We start from the raw sequence: 16,556 nt of genomic DNA, 5'->3' as shown, positions 1-16,556 counted from the left end.
TTTGCTCTACCTTATCAGAGAATGATGACCTCTTAATCATGCTATATTGAGGACGGCACCATACTCAAATCTTTTATCTTGATCAGGAGTTGGCACCCTCAATGATGACCTCTTAATCATGCTCATAGTTACAAAGATGAACATACAACAGTATACTGGCTACAGTGAAATACAGTCACAAATGAGATTGCTTTCTTCAGACAACAGGACTCTTCTGCAAGGCACATACAAATGAGCATGTACATCTTATCAAAAAAAAAAACAGAGACCTTGTACACTTGAACACAGGCAGCCTACAAAATGAGCTCTGAAATGAAGAGCTCCTGGTGCTAGCAGTAGTCCTTTTAGAATTGGATCATGGATGGATGTACAGCTACAGGCGGGCAAACAAGGAGCCTCTGCAGCTGCTCATGGTCCTCCAATATTAATGTCAGCTATCTTCAGTTATGCTTCCAGCTTCCTTTTGCTCAAAAATGGAAATGCTCTGATCAGGAATGTTTTCTTTTTCTCACCACAGAAATTGCTGCTGCTGAACCTGGGCAGTAGCACTTCCAGATCTTGAAACTGTTGGGGCTGGCAAGTTGCGGTGAAAGAGTCCATCTTTGTTAAGTTTTGTGAAGAAAGTATGGCTGTTGAAAGCACTCGAGAGATCTTTCATTTTGATCACCATTGGAGAAAATAACTAAAACAGGTTAACTTTCAGCTTGTTCAGGTCAGATTAGGTGAGCCAACATGTGCAGCACTGGTTCTATTTAAATTGTCTCCGAGAAGTCCCTCCAGCAGCACTCAGTGCTGTACCTCCAAATCTACTCCCATCCGAATATCTGACTGCACCTTTCATAGATTTATATGCAAATGTGCTTAGATCAGGAGGGCTATCTGCAATTTTCACAGCTGTGCCTGTGAATTTGCTCCGATCCGGATGGCAGAGAGTAGGTGCCATCGGAGTGTAAGGAAACGTGCCAAGATCAGGGGGGGCATCAGCAGCATCTTTAGTTTTGCTTGTGGTTCCATCTTGATCAGCATGAACAGTTTTCACAGGCCTGTATGCAAATGCACTAATATCAGGGGGGCTGGCAGCAGTTTCCTTGTTATCACTTGTATATCTGCTTCTTGAAGGGGGGCCTAGATCTGATTTCTTTGATGTGCATCTGAATTTGCCTTTTTCTGGAGCTCTGAGAATAGATCTACAACAGAAATAAGCACACCATAATAAATAAATGTTATTACAAGGCTGCTGTTTCTGGTAAGGTAAGTAAACAGATCATACTTATTTTTACTTTTTAAACCTCTAAAAATAAAGGTTATAGAGCTGCATACCTCACAGAAAGTGTGTTCTTCACATCCTTTAAAGGAGCACGAAGGCCACTGGCACGGGAGCCTGGGTATCTGAAAGATGATACCAATGCAGCAAACTTATCCATTGATTTTTCTGCAATTCCACTGTACATATTCACATGGGAAACATTGCATCCAAATCTTCCTTCAGTCCTTATATTTGCATCATCAAGGTCATCAGTATCACGACCTGCATAAGTTTCTTAAGATCAAGACAAGCGTACTATAAATGTTTTTTATTATAGCTTGATACATAAATGTATTAAGATACAGGAAGAACTACATGGAATTGAGAAGCACCTAAAACATTACAGGACATGATGCACCAAAATTACATCTGTAACTTACTGGACAAAACAGCTGCCAAATCCTGAACTTTTATTAAGTAGAAAACAAGGTAGATTAGATTACCTTCATCAATGACTGGCGGACTATCATCAGAACTAATCGGCTGTAACGATTCCTGCATAAACAGCATATTTAGGACCAGCGATTTACCATGGTACAAAGTGCTAGTTGCCATATGATGATTCAAAGAAAAAAAAATCACTTACATCTTTGAAATTTTGGACGCCAGAAAGTTTTCTTCTCTTCAACATGCCAGAATTCATAAGTTGATCTCCAGAAAGATTGCTAGTACCAATATCATAATCCTCTTCATCATCTAACTGATCTTCTTGATTTGTGCAAACTCTCTTATTTACCGTTTTGAAGTATGGACTTCTGACTATGACTTTATTTTTGGAGGCCACATTGCCTTCAGTATAAGGTTGAACCAGTATAGATGGTCCCATGTTATTTAGAAGTAAAGAAGGCTCTGATATTCTGGGTGATTTTCCTAGAAAAAGATAGCAGGTGTGCATTAGCTAAGAATCAGTGCTAAGATTGTTTTGATATTGCATAAATAAATGATTCGGAACATAGTTTGCAAATCAAACCATGAATCAACAATGCAAATTAGAAGTATTACCTGCTAAGCAAGGAATTGTTGGCAGTGTATTTTCGTTGCAGTAGTCAGCCTCAACCTGAATGGCATAAGACAGCTTTGAGGGCAACAGAAATGTGGCTGCTATAAGAGTATAGGAATAGAACAGCATTGGACATGTTTACATGAATTAATGGTAAGTACCAAATACCTTTCTGTCTTCAATTCCCGTGTCCTCATAAGGAGGATCACTACCAACATCATGTGGACTGCATTGTGGAAACATATTGGCTGAATCATTGAGGGAACTCTCAGAACTGAAACGCTCAGAGCTAAGCTGAGATGCAGCATTGATTGGCTCATCTTGAGAAGGTTCAGAGCTTAAAAGCTCAGAACTACATTGAGAAGCTTGAATGCGAACTGTTGGCAACATAGTATCTTCGATTGAATCAGGGGTATCAGAGTCTTGAGTTTGCGAACTAGGCAAAGACCCGTTTGATGTTTGTTGCTTAGCTGTTACTTTGGGTGCCCTGAATTTCCGTTTTGCCTCAAGGGATGCTAAGCCTTTGAAAAGTCAAGGATAATCCAAAAGACGGCTAATTGTTGTAAACAAATGATTTTCAAAATAAAGTAATGAACCCTAGCACAGCGTTGGTGTGAATATCGTACTAAAAATTTACACATTATGCCAACAACCCCATCTGCTAAAACACTGAGGGAAATTAACCTATCATTGAATGATCTAAGGTGTGTCCAGGAACCAAAAACTTGTTTTTATGTCCAGACCAAGGCACTTCTGTTATTGTGATTTTTTTTGTATATGTAGCTAAGAGTTCACTATAAGTAAACTTGATTGATGTGACATTCATGGCCAAAATTGCAATATGCTGAGAGGATACAGAAGTAGTTCGTCAATATATTTTTTTGCACGGGCAAATCTAGCCTCTTCTTCCCATTTGAAGTAGCAATATGCTCTCTGGTTGGACAAACCCTATCAACAGCAGGTGAACTGCACTCTGGTTTAGTCTGCAAGAAGACAATCAAGAAATAAAAAGTTACAAGTGATACTGGTAACTCACATGTCCTGACAACTAAGTGCATGTCAGTAGTATGTGGTAGCAATTGACACAAAAAGTATGATGTTCAGTACTACCCTTTTGGGGGATGAGAAAATGAAGAAAAATGTGAAATCATGACAACCTATATATACTCTCTAACAAAATGTCCTTGCATTTCCATAAACCCTCTTGTTTGGTTCATCCATATGCTCATGTAAATGTTTTGTGTTTGTCTGAAAGTGCACATATTTCAGAAACAGTGTAGAATGAAATTACATTTGGACTTGGAGGACCAAAAAAAGCTAATCGCATTACTTTCATAAATTTGCATTAGCCCAACTAGCAAAGCATATCATAAGAAAGGGGAAAACAAAGTAACAAACATATCTTTCACATGATCTTGGATCAGTCCAAATTCTTTTCTGAAAGGAGGCAGGATACCTGGAATGATTCCTTTGTAAGTGGATCGATGTTCCCTAGAGCAATGCCTTTGGCAATATCTTGCGGTAACCATGTAAAAAATAATTAAGGAAAAGCTAGATTCATGAGAGCTTCTTCTGAGTTAAAAAAAAAATGAATTATTGAGAAAAGTTGGCAAGGCAATGCCCATAGCTTATTTTTAAACTCAACAGAAACGGTCATTAGCCAGAGTGGCCTAATAGAGTCAGGTATCATAGAACCTTTGGGAAAGAAATGAATATAAGCTTTAATCTAGATATTAGCCTAATCAAATTCAGGAATTATTGAGTTCTAATCCAGATATAAGGTTGGCAAAGGATATGGGCCCAAAAATTCCAAGTCTTCAGTGAGGTCGTGAGGCACGCTTGACAAATGAATAATATCTTCTGTAGCAGGATCATAGACCCTTTGGAACTTAAATGCCCAGATTGCCTTCTTGAAGTTCTCTTCATATTGAGGTGGAACAGAAACAACACTGTACCTCAGGTGCTTGATCACCTGCAGTTATACAATGTCACTGAAATTCTCTCCACTGCCTCCTAAGTTCTAACTAGGTAGGGAGCTAGTATGTGCAACAGACACACAGAAGACAGGGTTTACCTTCTCATGACACTTAAGCTTTTGGATGAGTGCATGAGCTCGTTTCACACCCATTCCTGGCAATGAGGGGAGATAGTCACAACCACTTAGAATACACATCTCGAGTAGCATTTGCCTTGTGAATCCATTGAAGTCAAGCTCTCTATTTCGCTGTAATCGTGTAATCTGAAATTCAACTCCTTGCCCAAATTTGTCCATTTTGAAAATAATCTGTACATTAAAAAAGGATGTACACTATTAAAGGGAAACAGCAAGCTATGAAAGGAAATGTATTCCCTCCGACCCAAAATACTATTCATTTTAGCTTTTCTAGATACATAACTTTTGAGTATCTAGACATAATATACATATGAAAAACTATGTATGTAGAAAAGCCAAAACGAATAGTAACTTGGGACGGAGGGTTGTAATAGTGTACTTACTCTGGAACAACCAAATGGTATCAAATCTGAATCCTCAGTGATTACAGCATCAACAAGTTTGTTAACAGATAAGAATGTCATTTGCGCATCTGCTTCATAAGGTGCAACGATATAATCTACCTTTTCTTTCTTCAGTACCTTCATTGTATATTTTATAAAAAAAAATAGGCAAGTCCATTAGAAACATTTTAGATAGGTGGTAACAATTTGCTAACACTTCAAGGAATTGTAGCTGTACCTCGATCAGTTCAGAAGCAATTCTAGGTGTAATGTCAACAGCTTTCTGATAGCACTCAAAAGCGGCACGTGAGTTCCCAGCAGCTTCATGTTCCCTGGCACGCTCAAGGTTTTCCTTTCTCGACCTGAAAGTTGACATTTTTTAGCAGGTAAATCAAAAAAGATGAAGAAAGTGCGTCAGGATATTGAAGAGTAGTTGGAGACCCTTAACAGATCCACAGTTTGGAAGTAAAATTACAAATGAATTTTATAGGTTGAAAGGCCCAGGTGGTTATAACCATAGGGATATGTATATGTAGAATGTACCTTGCTCGCTTCGTTTCCTGATCACTTTTTATTGGCAGAAGGCCCCCATCAAATACAAGAATTGGTTTCACGCCATAATGTCGCAACATGTTAACCCTATGCATGCAGTATTCAATATGCCTGGTTCAATTTCAAGGGGGAAAGTATCACGGGTGAGTTTATGGCAAGACACCAAATATGAGAATTTAAGTATCACGGGTGAGTTTATGGCAAGACACCAAACATGAGAATTTAGACTCTGATCCACTATTTCATTTTAAACGTTTTGTATTATTGAAGAACCCTGTGGCCAAAAGAAACGCTAGTAACAAAGAAAAGCAGCAATGATGATAGTGTCTTTGGATTTGTCTGTACATAGAACATTTGGAGTAACTTCCATAAATGGAAATGTAGTGTTATGGGAACTAGAGTAGTAACAGACAGCAATCAAGTCAAATGATCAAAAGATGTTCCCCTAATTGGTATCACTGGTCCAACATAAGCATACAAGAAATCTTGGCACCAGGGAAGAATATAGGTCCAGCAAATTGGCCATAGATAGGGGCGATTCGGATGCGATACACTTAGATTCTGCAATCCCTGAGAGAAAGCAAACAATGGATGTCTCTCACAATGTAACAAAATCTTGAGGAATCGCGAGCAAGTCCTCCCCTTTGTCTTCCACCCGGACAGGGTCTCATCAATCGAGACCCGAACCACAGAACCGAAACAAGAAACCCCTGGCCGCACCGAGCACCGCACCGAGCAATCGCTCCCTTCGGCGGCCACGACATCAAAGGGCTTAGGTGCGAAATCCATTGGAAAGAGCCGCATTTCCCCCGATTCGCCTATCACGTTCATCTGACCGGCGGAACGGCTCAAGAAACCCTATCGGGAGGAAATTGGTCCAAGAAAGGGGAGGCCGGGCGGGAGGACGGACCTGGTGGTGGGGATGCCCTTGCAGAGGCGGTCGCCGCAGGAGAGGGCGCCCTTGTGGAGCCAGGAGTAGGTGTCGACGGCCACCGTCTGGCCCCGAAGCTCCTCCACCTTGATGGGCGCCATGATCGACTTCAGCTGCGGCAGCAACCCCTGGATCCCCATTGCGCCGCCGCCGCCTCCCCCTCCCTCAGTCCCTCCCCTTCGCCTATCTCTCTCCCTCTCCCTCTCGCTCTCTCTCTCTCTCTCTCTCTCTCTCTCTCTCTCTCTCTATCTATCTCTCTCTCTGATTCCAGTCCGCAGAGATGGTGGATGGAACGCAGGAATGCGGAGGGATTTTTGTGGGTTTTTAGGGAGAGGAGAGGGCGGGAAGCAGAAAGACCGGAGGGAGGGAATCAGAGAGGGAGCAAAACGAAGGGCGCGCCTTTTCATTTTATTATTATTATTATTATTATTTATTATACGTCGATGCGAACCCATGGGATGCGTGAAAAATTCTCGACCGTTGGTTTTTCTGATCGAATGGTTGCGCTCCGAACCATGGGCAAACACTTGCGGCGTTTTACTATGGCTGAATTATGAAGCTTTTTTTTCTGTGCGTACCCACACTCGGCACAGGAATTTTCAATTTTTTTGTGAGACCGCACAAATGCGTACGAACACTACGTGAAGGGAAATTTGGCATGGAACTTCTCTAGCTCTATTATTGGTTAGAGTAAAATACACTTGACGGCCCCAACACGCTCTTTGGGATGCCATTCACGTTCTCAAACTTCTAAAATACACATCTACTAGGTCCTAAACACGCTCATTGTTTTTCATGTGATGTCTAAATTAGAATTACTTTGCCTTCGTGTATGCTCACGTGGAGCCACTCTCTCCTCCCTCCTCCCTCCCTCGTCCCCTTCCCGACGTCACGGCTGCCGCCGCCGGAGTCGGCCGCCCCCGCCCTGCTGCCCACCTAGCTCGATCTCCCAGTGTTCCAGCAGCGATGAACAGGGACCTTTTTTCCTCAGATCTATCATTGTTCCCTCTGTTTAGAGTAACAATCCACATCCCGCCGTATAACATCCATTCCTTTTCTGTTTCAAATCGAAGAGAACGAGCAAAATGAGAGACAGGAAGAACGGGGCCGCAATATGAGAGAGAGGAGGCCGTGCTCCATGATCAAATGGACCTTTCATTTTCTGTATGTACAGTAAGAATGCTCAGGTCACGGCAGCTGCTCCCTCCATCCCAAATTACTATTTATTTTGATTTTCCTAGATACATCACTTTTGCTATATATCTAGACATATATATAATATTTAAGTGCATACAAAAGATGTGTATCTAGAAAAGTCAAAACGAATCGTAATTTGGGACAGAGGGAGTATTCTTCGCCCGTGGCACTGACGACTGACTACGGGCAGCAGGGACGGCGACGTCCCTCAGCTCTGAAATACACCAACGCAATAAAGAATCGAATCGCATTGTCAGTTAGCCCGCCTGCACTGCTATCTACGTGAGACGCCGCCGCCGAAAACGAGCATATGCACAAGCATGGCGGCGATCCCAGCTGGTATCAAGCTCTTGAACGATGCGCGCCGCGTGGAGCCGTTCACGTCGTACTGCCCGGTGTTCACGAACTGGTTCTTCCCCGACGACGTGGTGACGTTCACCGACATTGAACCTGACAAGGGGGATAGTGTTAGTCACAAAGAAGAAGGTGAAGAGGGCACTGAAAAAGAAACTAGAAGTGGCGGCGGTTGAAATGGGCTCAAGGAATGTACGCTTACAATCGTAATCGGCCCAGCCCATGCGCATGTTCGCCAAGTCGTACACGAATATCTTATCCTTCAACACAAGATCTGCAACAAGAAGGACCACACAGTTAGCACCAAAAAGAAAACAATTAGGCTACAGAGAGGTTTTGCATGCTTGGACACTATGGGTCTGTTTGGTTGCCAAGCTAACTCTAGCCTGGCTAGGATCTGAAGCCAGGCCAGCTCAAGCCTGTCTAGTGCTATGCAATTGAACCACATTTGGTTGCTTGGCTAGTCCAAACCTGGCTAGCACTTCAAACATAAAGGGCAACAGTGGCTATCAGTATAAAGCTGGAACCTAATAGGAGTTGCTGGCAAGTCCATGTTTGCATTAGAAATAGGAGCAACAGCAAAGCATAAAGGGGGGAAAAACTATGCAGTCAGAAGTCAAAGATTCTTAGACCTGAGTGCCCTTGTCTCAACACCTAAACATGTGCTTATGCTTTACCTTTGGACAGCTTAGTTTATTTCATATAGCCATATCATGTAACAGAGCCCCAAATTTTATAGCGTGATTGCAATCTAAATTGGCAAATTTTGTAGACTGACTAACCTCCGAGTATAGTAATTTCTTGGCCCTGGTTCCTTTGCCAGCCAATGCACCACAATACATTGTTGTCCTGCAACCATGATTACATGATATTATAAAACTTGAGACAGTCTCCTAGAAGCATTTAATCAGATATACAGCTTGCTGACTTACAACAGAAGCCTGCTGCAAAAGATAGTTCTCTGGCTTCACCGTCATCGCAACACCACCCATAAAATAAAGGGTCACGGTTGGAAACGATGAGTCAACACTGACAAATGGTAAGAAAACTTGTGAGGAATTCAGGGTATCAAAGGACAAAGCTGTTGACTTCATTCCCAGAAAGAAGAATAAAACCTGCTGGAAGTAATAAAGCATTGGTTCCCTTTGCTGACAAGAGAACGTACAGATGGAGAGACTGCGGCAGCTATCTGCAGGTATGAATAATGACAATTAACAATCACATCACAAAATAAGAAGATAATGTACACAGCCGAGCATTGCTTATTCTATGAAAAAATATGCGTCATATGAGACTCACCGCTGTAACAAATGGATCATAGGCTCCATCTGCAAGGTATGCCAATGTTGTCCCTGAATCCACAATTGTTCCTTGTGTATTTGATGTTGTAAACAAGGAGGAATCAATGGGCAGCTTTTGACCATTGACAGCGATGCTTTGCAGATTCAAGTTGTAATGAGGTCTATATTTCATTTAAAATATTGTTATAAGCAGCGATTAGTGTCAGGAATACAGGAGGTTCACAACTTCTTAACACAGGAAATGGTTGTTCAAGGGTCAATGGGACATAAACTAAGACACTAAGTTATATAAAAGCTGTCTAACTCATAAGTATGTTTTTATATGTCGAATTTATCACAACAATCACAGTAGAATGGCCACTAAAACATAAGATAGCAATGCAGAGGAGTATCAAAAAAAAGATAGCAATGCAGATTTCTGAAGTTTTACACCCAAAGTAATTCCAGGGATGAAACTTACTGTGATGGAACCAGTGGAGTATAGACTAAGCCTGGCTCCACAATTTCACCAAGCACAAGAATGCCACCACCATTGTCAGAACCTTTCAGGCAATGAGAAAATACTCTAGGGGACACTCCAAGTGAATTCAGTTGTGAGATGACAGACAATTGATGCTGTCCAAACCCAAAAATCCCATCAACTGCTCTATCTGCCTTCGTCAGGTCTCCTGACTGTGAGTTGCTACATCTGCTCGGAAGGAATTGAAACATTCAAAAGCTGGTAAAGAATTTCTATAACAATGTTTGACAGCAAAATGTTTCAAAAAAATGTTTGGCAGCAAAATTGACAGTTAAGGGTAATGAGTAAACAAATACGCAATCAAGAAATATAGCTACACTTGAAGCTGATGCATAGACCAAGAGAACAAGAACAAGGCTGTCAACTCCAATTACTAAAAAATTTTGGACACAACTGTGAGGTTAAGCTTTTTGGCACATAACATTAAGACCACTGACACAATACAGTATGCAATTCAGAGAATATTCTGTCATCTGATCAGGGATCAAATGATGCAAGACAGTTCTAGCAACATGCCAGCATCCTGTGGCTGCAGAATCGAAGGAATAATTATAACACATTGTTCAGGTTGAACATCAAGGAAGGTTTTTTTTCTCCTTTTTTGCCTTGGACCGTAGGACGAAAATAAGAAAAGGAAGTATGCATGCAAAAGTGACAAGCAATCTGCTGGTTCAGGACACTGAAAGTTTGTTGCCACTTAATCTGTCATTTGTACCAACCCAATAAACAAAACATTCACATTATTGAGAACCAACACCATGTTAAATTGTTAATGGTCACCATACGTCCATACGTACACTTGGTAGTGGCATCTCAGCTAAAATTATCATCAGGTACTAATTGTAAGTTTCAATTACTTAAAATAATATAGGGCTCCAAGGAAACTGTACCCGAAAACAATAGAGGCGGACGAATTGGCAGTCTGCTCATTTCCCATGACAGTATCAAAATACATCGTGTCAGACACATAGTACCCTGATGTTCCACTCCCATCACCATAGGTGAAAGTGTACCCACAAGGGCTGCTTGAGGAATCCGAGGTTTCGCAGACTGCTTCCCCTGTTTGAAGTGCAGCTGTACATCTATCATCAGAGCATGTTATTCTGGATGATGTTGATGACAAGTCAGGGCTGAAGGACTCCAACTGGATCTGAGGAACAAAAATAGAAATTTATTAATCAGAAGGACCTCCCTAGGCTAACTATATGCATTTGTTAAATCAAAGATAAGAAGTTGGTCTCACATTGAGTCCACTTGATGTCGGGCAACCAGTACAAGGACTGCAAGTTACCCACAATATATCACTGCCAGTGTCAATCTGGACAAAGAATTCCTTTGCCGGGTTTCCCAATTTCACACGAGTAAAATAGAGCCTACAAATTCAAAGTCAAACATTATAATACAATAGTCAAAAAGAGTATATTGAATAATAGAGTAAAAACAAAATTGTGTCCTTGTTAAGTTGTTACTAATATGTATGAACTGGTGAAATGATAATGCAACAATATGTTGATCAATCACAACACAGTGGTATGTGCTGGTAACAGACTGAAACGTGTATCCTAATTGATTCGAGGATAGGAAGGAATAGCATGCTTGTGTGACAAATTACCACATTCAATGAGGAATACAGGATATTCTACTACTTATACAATCAGGAATATGGTATAAGGGGGCAAGTCTGAACCTGCACACCGCAAGCATTGGCAGCAACATAAGCAAGAATACAAAATTGCTGCTCCTAAAACCAAAGGGTATTTAACAGGCATTAGTTGCCTATCTCTCTATGATTAATGGCTGAAAATTACTGAGGTCCCTGTAAATAACTCTGTTTGTACAGCTTGCTGGGTTACTGCTGCACAAAGTACCTTTCCTGCTTTGAATTGAACACGTAAACAATAGGACAAGAAACCTACAGAAGAGGGAAATACTCAATTGCAGCCTAAAAAAATCATACTTTTTTTTCCATATGAAGGAATTGACCTTAAGCAAAAGCAACTGAGGATAATAATGAAATAAAAGCAAGGATTGCGTCCAATGGAAGCTGTAGCCTGGAACCAACTCTACAAACATACGATCCAGAAGAAACAAAACATAATAAGATGAATTCTGCTGGTATTGGATTTCTTTCACAAGTGAATCCATTCGGATTGGGTTCCTCAGTAAGAACTAGATTGACAGGAGTAGAGCAATGAAATGCACCACGCAAGAGTTAATTTACATGATATCTGCATTACCGGGGTGAAGAGAACGAATCTACAAATTGAAGCAAAATTCAACTAGACTCGCAAAAACAGTCAAACACGTGACAAAAAGAAAGGAAAATGATTGAAAGAACTTGGCGGAATGCACGCGAAATCCAGCAGCAAAAAGTCACCGAGTAACGGCATAAGCAATCGAATCAGCATCGCTCATTCGAGTGGGAAAAGGAATCGACGTAAGCAGCCTAGCCGACGAAGTGCCAGCAGATCAATCATTTTCAGCGAAAGCAGAGATTTCAGCTCACCGCCCGCACCAAGAAACCGATAACGAGGCTCGAATTTCCCACGCTTCCATCCATCAACCGCAAACGGCCGACCCAACCCCAACCGAACCGAAACCACCACCAGAAAACAGGGAGGAAAAGCGAGGCGGCAGCTCACCCACCCGACCATGTACGGGTTGGCGGAGCCCTCGACGGGGAAGTCCACCACGCCGGCGACGCCCCCGAGCAGCCCCCTCCTGGAGCTCCGGTGCCGCGCCCAGTCCCGCCGCCTCAGCTCCTCCAGGGCCACCCCCTTGTGCGGCACCGCGCGCTGCAGCGCCAGCGCCGCCGGCAGCAACGGCACCGAAGCCGCCGCGGCCGCCCCCGCCCCCGCCACCAGAAGCGCCGCCACCGCAACGGCCGTGACAACGGCCACCGCCACCTCCGGCGGCCTCATCGGGGCAGGCAGCTGCTGCGGGAGGGGACGTGGCGGGCCCTACACCAGACGCGGCGAGAAGGAGCGAGCGCGTCGTGGCGCGGCGGCTGCGCGTGTGTGGCCGTAGCCAAATTCGCGGCTCCTTTTTTCGCGCTGAGCTCCTCGGAAGAGCCGCTAATTTGTTGGCGCGGCGTATATAACTCCCTCCTCAAGGCCCGGATTTGCGAAGTGGCTGGGAGTTCAGGGGGGCAAGTGTGAAAGGGAGGGGAAAGGATTACGTGTGGGCTGCTGCTGTGTGAGCGCCTCCCCCTCTCCCTCTCTGGTTTTTCGGTTGCGTTCTGCCGCTTTATAGGGTGGACTCCTTTTCCCCCCATCTATGGCATGGCCTCTCTCTACTCCTCCGTTGCCTTTCTTTCCTGCCTTTGACCAAAGTGATGGGTTTGGTTTGGTTTTCAGTAACAGTCTGAATTATTCAAAGAGGGGCTTCTAAAATGATGGGATCATGGATTTGAAAAATTAATCCATCTTTTGAAGATAGATTTGTTTTAATTTGGATGTGATGGAATTTATGTATATCCATTCAATTAAACTAAAGCTCAGTATCTTTGCTACAATATTTTAGTTGCCTCCTCTTTCTTCTTTTGGCTGTAGGCAGCATTTTCATGGACCCAATGATAGATCGATAGCTGCCAATTGTGGCATCCTAAACAAGTGATCCTAGGCTAACATAGGTGTTTTCCCAGCAAAAATAAAGAATTATAACATGAACAGCCTTTACTAATTGTCATTTGGCACTTGGCACGCTTCGGGTGTCCATTGTAGACTGCTAGAGAATATACATTTTTTTCCTCCATTGATGTAGACTTTCATCAAAGTTTTCAGCAGCGTGTTCAGCTATTGCGTGCTCATAGAAAGCGCGTGCAGAAGTTGAGCGATGAACTTACTGCATATTGATGGCGACGGTATCATGGTATCAACCCCCCATGTAGTCTTCTGCGACCACATTGTGCTAACCTGCCTGGAGACTCTGAACCACTCAATCTTTGTAGACCGGTTTTTAACAAGCTAGCGTGAAAGCAACTGTAAAGTTGAATTGTTCTCAGGGTAAAAAAAACAGGGATGAAAAAAACGTGCATGACTGGGGGGGAAGAAACTTCTGAAATGAGCTGGGAATGTTCCTACCCAATGATGAGAGTCCCTAGAAGGAAAACATCGGTGTCAAAACGATGACTTGAGCATCTTCCCTTCTTCTTCCTCTCCTCTCCTCTGATGGGGCAGGTAGAAATCTTCTTCTTCCAGGTAGGTGTCTGCTTGGCATGGCGTGCCTGCCTGCCTGTGCCGTTGCTGGGAAGCTGCTGCCCTGGCCTGGACGCAACTGGCGGTTGGCCTGTTCATCCTGAAACAACGGCAAGCTATTCCGGTCATGCATGCATCGTGCTCCTACATTATTTTGCTCTTTGCAATGCGTGTCGTCGTCAGCCTCTGCCACACGCATCCTTCTGGTCCTGCCCGAAATGTTTTTCTTGCACCCAAGACGGCGACTGAGAACGACTGACCTTGATCGACAGAGATCGTGCGGCCCCCTTGGAACATGGGAATTTCGCATCAGCTCCGGGAGAACTTCGAAGGAATAACATATGGTTTCCGTGGAGCTCTCCTGGGTATATTTGCAGCTGACACTTTGGCATCCCAATGCAAAGGTGGTTTGCGGTTAAGCACAAGGGATTAGCAGCGTACTACTGATGATGGAAAATGTGTTCTGAAAAAGATGCCAAATGGTTCCTCCAAAGCTTCCAGTTTCTTGTGTCCTGTGCCGTACTGACCGGAGCAAGGAACAAAACCATGGCGCACAAGCTCAAGACTACTCCTGCAGGCTGCAGCTGCTGCAATAGATTGGTCACATGAGTAGGTCAAGCAATCAAATGTGCTACACTACACGGAATCTATGAATCTAGCGTGTGTTTTTCTTTGTTTCCAGCGCAAGTTCCCAGAACTGATGATGTACTCGTACCACCATCCTATTATATCTGGACAGTAGTATACTCCTCAAAAAACTGCCTTCGGTTCATTTGTTTAGTGCTGGGGTGGTTAGGACTGATAAAGAGTTGACAAAAAGATCCAATCTTTTGATTGCTAATGAAAGGACCAATAATCTTTATTACTAGCATAATGTGTTTGTTTATTGTGTAGTACAGCGTGCCACATTCCCTTCAGAGATTCTCTTTGCAGTATTATACTTCTAAGATGATGATTCGTCAAAAAAAATAATTGATGATGATGACTCATTAAAAAAAAGAATTCTGTGATGATAAGTACTGGTCCAGAGAGAGAAGAGCCGAATTATAAAATTTGTAACTCATGTGCAGCTGAAGTGAACAATGTACATGTAAGGTTTCTTCTAGTCTGCCGAATGGTTTTGAGTTTTGACGCTTTCAGGATTTCTATATATGTCTATTAGAATCTAGCCACAGTCACTTGAGACTAGTTTAGTCAGAAGAAATTGCTATTGTACCAAACATAAGACTAACTGAGAAGTTAAACAAGTCAACTCAAGATTAGGAAGACAAATCATTGCTCAACAATTGTTATCTCTAGTCAATAAATGTACAAGTTGTGCCAGCAACGTTGCTTCCTTGCTCTGCAGTTGTTGATCTCCACTAATCCAACCTCTCTCTTCATACAAACTTCCGCCGTATAATAATCTTCAAATATACATTCATTCTTACACGCTCCAATTAAATCTGAGCTTCTTCCTGGTAAACATTTTTATGCATATTACCGAACTTTCGGCTTCTTCGTTTGCTCTTCATTTTCTCCTGAGAGCAAGTGGCATACTGAGCTGTATGGCACACGTACAGAGCATTATTTCATCGTTTGATCTGCCTTTTATGGGTGGGTTTATCCAGTAGCAGTAATTAAATAACTGATGAAGAACTCGCAAATGGTGCACAGTACAGCACCAACAAAACAGAAGGGGTTAGAATTTTTACATTGCTCTAGCCAGAGGAATGGTGCTCAAAACAATGAATCAAACCTTCTTGAATTGCTAAGCTAATCGTAGCTTCAAGAATGTTACCACCGGCTAAACATTATCGACGAGTTCATCCAAAAAATCTAAACCGTTAGCACAAAACAGGCAAACCCCTCATCACATTCTTACGCCTAACCACTTAGTTAGGTTGAAACTAAACAATTAGCTTTGGCGCTAAGCAACCTCAGGGAGAGGTGGACACCGGTTTTGGAAAGGGAAAGATCCCGGAAAAGGAGCCCCAGAAAATAAGACCTGGCCGGGGATGTGGACATGGCACCACTGGCCGGCTTTACGGCCACACCAGGCACCAGCACAACCCTTGCGCATCAAAGTGTGCCCGTGGCCAATCACCCTGCAAAAGGTGTCTCTCTCCTCCTAACCCCACTGGCCGAGACAAAAACAAAGAAATCGCAGTCACGGCGCTAGTACCGCCTTTGTACGGCAGTTTTCAAATGCGTGCTTGGGATTTCGAGACCGGAGAGGATCATGATCATCTGCACATGTTGGGTGGATTTTGTAGTACAATTAGAGAAGAAGACACGATGATTATGTTAATTTGTGGACTAACTAAGGGGTGTTTGGATACACGCTGCTAAACTTTAGCACCTGTCACATCGGATGTTTGATACTAATTAGAAGTATTAAACATAGTCTAATTACAAAACTAATTGTACAGATGGAGTCTAATTCGCGAGACAAATCTATTAAGCCTAATTAGTCTATAATTTGACAATGTGCTGCTACAGTAACCATTTGCTAATGATGGATTAATTAGCTTTAATAGATTCATCTCACGAATTAGACTCCATCTGTGCAATTAGTTTTGTAAGTAGCTCATATTTAATCCTCCTAATTAGTATCCGAACATCCGATGTGACCCTGTTAAAGTTTAGCACCTCGTATCAAACATCCCTAAGCAAAGTGTCTTGAGGCTTGCCTACCTTGAGAACATGCAGCCATGTCGTAAG

At 42.8% G+C, this 16,556-nt stretch overlaps 2 protein-coding genes across 4 annotated transcripts; both read right to left on the bottom strand.

Annotated features, from left to right (window-relative positions):
* Positions 1–46: 46 nt before the first annotated feature.
* LOC117856621 (exonuclease 1) lies at positions 47–7,563 on the bottom strand. The gene is made up of 15 exons (XM_072293738.1): positions 7,438–7,563; positions 6,265–7,342; positions 5,346–5,465; positions 5,041–5,164; positions 4,803–4,940; positions 4,381–4,590; positions 4,104–4,278; positions 3,763–3,836; positions 3,163–3,289; positions 2,475–2,827; positions 2,309–2,363; positions 1,893–2,176; positions 1,750–1,801; positions 1,321–1,528; positions 47–1,187 (listed from the first exon to the last, which is right to left on the bottom strand). The coding sequence occupies exons 2-15, from the start codon at positions 6,423–6,425 to the stop codon at positions 749–751; spliced, it is 2,520 nt and encodes an 839-aa protein (XP_072149839.1). The 5' UTR covers positions 6,426–7,342; positions 7,438–7,563; the 3' UTR covers positions 47–748.
* Positions 7,401–12,893, bottom strand: LOC117856622 (aspartic proteinase 36). Of its 3 annotated transcripts, none has more exons than XM_034738959.2 (10): positions 12,304–12,893; positions 10,901–11,030; positions 10,548–10,807; positions 9,598–9,825; positions 9,136–9,298; positions 8,952–9,025; positions 8,769–8,865; positions 8,619–8,685; positions 8,039–8,110; positions 7,401–7,932 (listed from the first exon to the last, which is right to left on the bottom strand). In XM_034738959.2, the coding sequence occupies exons 1-10, from the start codon at positions 12,576–12,578 to the stop codon at positions 7,757–7,759; spliced, it is 1,542 nt and encodes a 513-aa protein (XP_034594850.1). In that variant the 5' UTR covers positions 12,579–12,893; the 3' UTR covers positions 7,401–7,756. The 3 variants fall into 3 exon arrangements, with proteins under 3 accessions (XP_034594850.1, XP_034594851.1, XP_034594852.1); XM_034738960.1 differs by lacking the exon at positions 12,304–12,893 and adding an exon at positions 12,164–12,228; XM_034738961.1 differs by lacking the exon at positions 12,304–12,893 and adding an exon at positions 12,173–12,228.
* Positions 12,894–16,556: the final 3,663 nt, after the last annotated feature.

This window comes from Setaria viridis, chromosome 5, assembly GCF_005286985.2.
Source record: "Setaria viridis chromosome 5, Setaria_viridis_v4.0, whole genome shotgun sequence".
NCBI lineage: Eukaryota > Viridiplantae > Streptophyta > Magnoliopsida > Poales > Poaceae > Setaria > Setaria viridis.
This window is presented reverse-complemented; position numbering and strand designations above follow the sequence as displayed.

Excerpts from the sequence above, each read along its gene's own strand:
- LOC117856621 (XM_072293738.1), bottom strand. The coding sequence starts at position 6,425 with ATGGGGATCCAGGGGTTGCTGCCGCAGCTGAAGTCGATCATGGCGCCC. Across the intron at positions 5,466-6,264 it reads AAGGGCATCCCCACCACCAG|GCATATTGAATACTGCATGC; the intron begins GTCCGTCCTCCC and ends AAATTGAACCAG. Across the intron at positions 1,529-1,749 it reads TCCGCCAGTCATTGATGAAG|GTCGTGATACTGATGACCTT; the intron begins GTAATCTAATCT and ends AAACTTATGCAG.
- LOC117856622 (XM_034738959.2), bottom strand. The coding sequence starts at position 12,578 with ATGAGGCCGCCGGAGGTGGCGGTGGCCGTTGTCACGGCCGTTGCGGTG. Across the intron at positions 8,866-8,951 it reads TGCTTTATTACTTCCAGCAG|TGTTGACTCATCGTTTCCAA; the intron begins GTTTTATTCTTC and ends ACCATTTGTCAG. Across the intron at positions 8,111-8,618 it reads AGAAATTACTATACTCGGAG|ATCTTGTGTTGAAGGATAAG; the intron begins GTTAGTCAGTCT and ends TTCTTGTTGCAG.